The following is a 5,694-nucleotide window of genomic DNA, read 5'->3' as shown; positions in this document are numbered from 1 at the left end:
TCCATTCTAACCCAACCGCTCAGCAATTTCATTTGGTGCCCACGAGTCTGGCATACCTGGGAAGGACATTTTTGAATTGTGACCACCAATTTGATTGTATCTTCAATTTATTGTTATTGTGTTGCAATAGACTGATGTTTACTGTTTACTTGTGAAAATTGTGTATCTTTTGATGGTGTACCCTTGCAGTCTATATTTTTGCATTCTACATACGCTTGGGGTCCCTGTTGTTTGGCTGTTGCCACCGTCTGGGCACCCACCTCGGCTCTTCTGTAGGACGACGTCCGCAATGACCCAGCTCTTCTGCCCCCACTGTGGGAACAAGACGCTGAAGAAGGTGGCCGTGACCGTGGGCAGTGAGGGCAACCTCCACATGCACTTTTCCCGCAACCCAAAGGTGCTGAACCCTCGCGGACTCCGGGTGAGTGGCTGGGGCGCAACGTGGGCTGCCAGAGCAAAACCCTCTTCCCTCACTAAGGGCTTGTTGTTGTCGTTCAATCACACGGTCGAGTCTGACTGTTCGCGACCCCGTGGACCCCCCCACCAGGCCCCCCCCCCCAAATTTGTTCTTGCTCTTGGGGAGGGGGGGAGGAGATTGGCCACCAAGATCCACAGCGCTGCCCTTCCTCATGGCAGCTGAGGCAGGAGCATCAGTAAACCTGTATCCCCCGGCACAGTGCATGCTAGCTGGTGAAACGTGGGACCCCCAAGCCAGTCGTGGTGGATGGATGACTCAAAGAGGCCCGTGGCTCTCCAGCCTCTGCGGGGAGGTGGGAGGAGGGGTACAGCTTTCTGGTGTGTATTGGGGGGAGGTCGTAAAGATTTTAGGGCAGTGGGGTCACTTGTGAGCTGTGTGTGTTTCTTCTTCCCCTCCCCCAGTATTCCCTTCCTGCTCCCCAAGGGGGCAAACACGCAAACAACCCCCACCTGGTAGGCGACCAGCGCTTCCCCCAGCAGCGGCTCTCCCGCAAGGCCCGGCAGAAGACCAGCGTCTTCGATCCGGATTACCTGGCCGGCACGTCTCCCTTCGCGGAGAACGACATCTACAGCCGGGCGGCCAACCTGCAGATCCGGGATGGGACACTGGGGGCAGGCCGGAGGCGGATGAACCCCAACACCTCCACAAAGAAATTTGTGAAAAAGAGATGAGGGGGGACAGCCCTACCCCGCCGTGGCCACCTCTTCGCCCGCGTGGTGCCCCATTGTGCTGCAAGAAGGTCAGACCTGAAGCCTCGACTCCCCTTTGGGACAGTGGCCCAGCCGTGTTTCCTGAACCCCTGCAGGCCAGCAGAAGCAGGGGCGGAAGCTGCACCTCTGGAGGGAAGGGGGTGCTGGGCAACGGGTCTGGAAAGCCCTGCGCAGTCCCCCGAGGGAGGCATCTCCTGTCTCAAAGGCTGAGCCACACGGGCCTTGTGAATAAAGCAGTGAGATCCACGTTGTGTTGTCTGTTTCAGCGAAGGACGAGAGGGAGGTTGGTTGCTTTCTGGCAAACGGGGGCCCGTGGGCCCTGGACACCACACCCCGGCTGCCTCGGCTGCGGGTGCATCCTTCCGCCTGGGCAAGGGGGCCCCCGAGCACATAGCTTGGCTGACTCCTCTTGGTCCCCTGCTGGTGACTCCTGTGTGGGCCGCCCTGCTGTGTATCTCCTGTGCCCAGATACCAGTGGCTGGCCTTGGGGGTGCGGCGCTCCCGAGCTGCCAGCTTGTGCTCTGACTCCGCTCTTCACAAGGAGAGCCTCTGATGGGGGTTTGTAATCCTTTAAGGCATATCTAGAAATGAGGTCGAAGGAGTTGGCTCTTGATCAGGGTGGGGGGCACAGCTGCCCCTTGGGGATGGGGGGGTGCTTTGTTCTCCAGAGGCAAAATAAGTTTGCGGCTGGACTGTGCTCTTGACGGCTGACACACACAAAAAGGATTGCTGTGTGACCCAGAGGCTTGTTCCCTGCCTTGTCAAGATGAACAGCGCTGTGTGCTGAGCATTCTGGGTAGCCCCCGGCCCACTTCGGGCTTTCCTTGTTGTGTGGCCCCTCGGCTTATCTGCTCTCGCTCTCGCTCCTCCCTGCTTGTAAGCGAAAGGTCTTTGCGAGTTCTGACCTGCGCCATCACGGGTGTGCTGTAGCCTGAAGCAGACCGGGCTGCCAGAGCGAGAGAGATTAGCTGTGCGCACAATGCAAAAACTGTGACATTCCCAGGCCCTTTTTACCTGTCACCTACCCGGCCCTCTAATCCTTCCCGATGTGTGTTGCTAGGAGAAGGCCGCACCCTGGGGCCAGGCCCACCTGCCTCTCCCTTCCCACGCAGCTGCCTCCACCTGCCCAAGAGCCGCTCTTAATTCAGACACGCCCAACAGGCAGGAGGGGCTGTAGCGGGCACGGGCTCCCCTCCCTCAGTGAAGATGGATGCCCGACGCCCTCTGGGGCTGATGCGGCAGGCGCCTGCCTTCTGCACAGTCCGTGGTCTCTGGGGAGCAGAGGGGGTGGGACCAGGCAAGGCCTCGAGGTCCCAGAATGCCCCCTGGCCACTTGCCGCTTTGGGGGGCCCTAGCCACAATCAAATTTAAAAAACACGACTGTCCCATTTTGGTCCCAGAGAGACGGATGTTCAGAGAAACATGCTGTGGAACCTTATTCAGTGTCACAATTCGCACCCCTGCCCTGACACACACACACACACACACACCCAGTCTCACTGCTCTGCCTGGCTGGCTGCAGAGCTATCCCGGAAGATGTCCCCCCACAAAGCTGTTGTGGAGAGCACTCAAAGGCCTCTGGTCGCTTAAAGGCAGCCGTGGGAGACCCAGCCTGGCCCCCGAGGCGGGAGGGGAGCTCTCCCTGCCGAGCCCCGCAAGGGCAGCCAGCCGGCCTGCCGGATGATGGCAAGAGAGCTCTGGGGGCCGGGAGGCTCACTTGGAACTTAATTGGCCTGTTTGCGCTCCCTGCTTATTTCTGGACTGAGGAGTGCAGCAACAGTGGTGCCCTGGGGACACCCCCCAACCCCCCATCCCTTGTCTCTCTGCAACTGTGGCAGGTATCCAAAGCAAACAGCGCTCCCCAGCAGTCCGGCACTCCCTGAGTGGAAAGCAGCTCTTCATGGGCTCAGCCCGCTCCCATCGCTGTGATGGACTTTCCCCGGAGGAAGACAAACACACACCACCCCCCCCCGTGTTTCTCCCCTCCCCTGCCTCTGTGGCACTTTCACTCTTGGGAAGAGGGCGCAGATGAGGGAGGAAGTCGGCAGCCGCTCTTCTCTGAGCAAGCCAGCACCCTGCAGTCGTGCTTCCAAATGGTGTGTGCCTGTTGTAAACCCAAATTAAAAAGCTGCGTTGCCTTTAAAAAGCGGCTCCTCTTCTCCAAGATGCTGCCATTGTTTCAGCAAAAGCACACGGAGTTCAAAGGGTATCCTACACGAGCCGATTCTCCAGGAAGGTTCCCAGTTTATAAATGGAACATGGGGGAAAATATGTTTGGTGTCATTTACAGGCCTGAATCTGGTCAGTTTTCTATCTTAGCACATTTGTGAAACTGCTCTCTTAAAAAGAACAAGAGACTGGGTGGTGGCTTAAATCTGACCTTGAATTGGATTGTTGGGGGGGGGGGCAGTGTCTCCTGATTTAGGAAGTTCTTCCCACCTGTCCAGTTAATTAGGCAAACCCTAAGTGTTCGAAGGCAGCCGTGGGAGACGGCTGCAAGAGTTGGACTATAAGGAAGGCCGAGTGCCAAAGAATAGATCCTTTCAGATTATGGTGCTGGAGAAGACCCCTGAGAGCCCCCTGGAGTGCAAGGAGATCAAATCAGTCAATCCTAAAAGAAATCAACCCTGACTGTTCCCTGGAAGGCCAGATACTGAAGCTGAAGCTCAAATACTTCGGCCACCACATGAGAAGGGAGCACTCACTGGAGAAGACCCTGATGCTGGGGAAGACTGAAGGTCAAAGAAGGGGGCAGCAAAGGATGAGGTGGTTAGACAGTGTTCTCGATGCAGCAAACATGAAGTTGAGCAAACTCCGGAGGACAGGAGGGCCTGGCGTGATGTGGTCCATGGAATCGCGAAGAGTTGGATTCGACTGTGTGACTGAACAACAACAAAAAAGACTGTCTAATGTACACAACTCATATACATGTATAGATTATATAATTGCCCCTGTTGACTGTTAAAATAATCGGGTAGATTCATCAGTTGGGCTGACTGTTCTGTCTGATTGTGGTTTAGAAATTTGACTTTATGTACTCCTCAAGCAAGGTCTAATGGATGGAGTTGACTGGACTGTGTGACAACAACAGGATCCAGCCCTCACTCCTCTTACCCATCAGGAGTATCTTCAGTATTTTAAGTGGCTGGTTGGGTACAGCCAAATTAAAATGGGGAATGGAAAGAGAAAGCCTATGTTTTCCCTGATAAGTCTCTAGAAACAAATAATCAGGTAGCTGTCATACCCATATTTAATTAGAATCAGCTATAAATTATGCCTATCAGACACCTAGACAGCCCAAAAAGGTCTCCCATACCTACACCGCAGGTTTTTTGAAGAGGGAATGAACTCCCAGCTTCTTGCTAGACCATTAAAAGGTAAATTACCTCTCAGACAAACTTTTCAAATCAGAAGTTTCTTCCACTAACTGTAGTCTCTTCCTCATCGGACAGGTTTTAAAAATTGGTGGTATAAATATGCAACCCCAAGCCGGTAAACTCAAGAATCCGAGATCAACCCCCACCCCTCTAAGGGCTTGCTTGTAAATATACTTTGAGTCCTGCCGGAGAGAGAGGAGGCGCCTTTGGGCTGCAAAGGAGGTGGGGAAGCAGCCTGGGGTTTTCCGGTGTCGTTTCCAGGCATCTGGACCCCTCGTCTGACCACTGCAGAAGCGTCCGTCCAGAAACAGGTGGGGGAAGCGTCCGCCCCCGACCTCTCAGCCAGGCAGCCACTCCACGTGCCGTGACAGACGCGCCGCACGGATCGAGGCCGTGACAGCGGCCCTTCTGTATTGGCGCTCTGGTGACTCAACCGTACCCGTAAAGATCGCTCGCGTTCTCTGCCCCGAGGGCAAGGAGTGTGGGGTCCTGCACAGTCCCCGAACGTCCCCTTCCCAGGGGTTCCCTGGTCCCACACGAGGACGCGAAGGGTCGGCCCGCCTTGTCGGTCCCGGGAGGTGCCCGCCGGTGGGGTGGGGCGCTTTGCGCGGCGGCGGCAGCAGCAGCAGTCCGAGGCGCAGCAGGCTCCCTCCCTCCCCCCCCCGTGCCCGGGGGACGGCCCGCCCCGCCCCGCCATGGTAGAAAAGGCTGGCCGCCTCCGCACCGCCTCCTCCTGCTGCTGCTGCTGCGCCATGGCCGGTGAGTGCTGGAGCGGGGCCGCCTCCGGCTTCTCCTTGCTCGGCAGGGCCGGGCCGGGCCGGGGCGCCTCGCAGCCCCTCGGCCAACGTCTCTCTCTCTCCCTCTCTCCGTCTCCCGGGGCAGGGCGGCGGGCGCTGGTGGTGCTGGCCCACCCGGAGCGGACCTCCTTCAACCACGCCATGAAAGAGGCGGCCGTCGAGGCGCTGCAGGGGCACGGCTGGACCGTCGCCGTCTCGGACCTCTACGCCCTCCGCTTCAACCCGGTCCTCTCCCGCGACGACGTCACCGGTAGGGAGGGAGGGAGGGAGGGAGGGGGGGAGCCGGACCCCCCCGACCCCCCCCCCCCCCCAGCGCTCCCTTCCTTCCTTAC

At 57.7% G+C, this 5,694-nt stretch overlaps 2 protein-coding genes across 2 annotated transcripts in view; both read left to right on the top strand.

Annotated features, from left to right (window-relative positions):
• The window catches only part of NOB1 (NIN1/RPN12 binding protein 1 homolog), an 8,946-nt gene extending 7,511 nt beyond the window's left edge, over nt 1-1,435 (top strand). Inside the window, exons 8-9 of the mRNA XM_015406700.1 lie at nt 277-421; nt 880-1,435. Of these exons, the coding sequence (XP_015262186.1) occupies nt 277-421; nt 880-1,149 (415 nt within the window). The 3' untranslated portion in view covers nt 1,150-1,435. The remainder of the gene's footprint in view (nt 1-276; nt 422-879) is intronic.
• Nucleotides 1,436-5,247: 3,812 nt separating this feature from the next.
• NQO1 (NAD(P)H dehydrogenase, quinone 1) overlaps nt 5,248-5,694 on the top strand; it is a 2,460-nt gene continuing 2,013 nt past the window's right edge. The window contains exons 1-2 of the mRNA XM_015406721.1: nt 5,248-5,324; nt 5,448-5,630. Coding sequence (XP_015262207.1) covers nt 5,261-5,324; nt 5,448-5,630 — 247 coding nt within the window. The 5' untranslated portion in view covers nt 5,248-5,260. The remainder of the gene's footprint in view (nt 5,325-5,447; nt 5,631-5,694) is intronic.

This window comes from Gekko japonicus, unplaced genomic scaffold (assembly GCF_001447785.1).
Source record: "Gekko japonicus isolate JY-2015 unplaced genomic scaffold, Gekko_japonicus_V1.1 scaffold386, whole genome shotgun sequence".
Classification (NCBI taxonomy): domain Eukaryota; kingdom Metazoa; phylum Chordata; class Lepidosauria; order Squamata; family Gekkonidae; genus Gekko; species Gekko japonicus.
The sequence above is the reverse complement of the archived record's forward strand: the minus strand, read 5'-3'. Positions and strand labels throughout refer to the sequence as shown.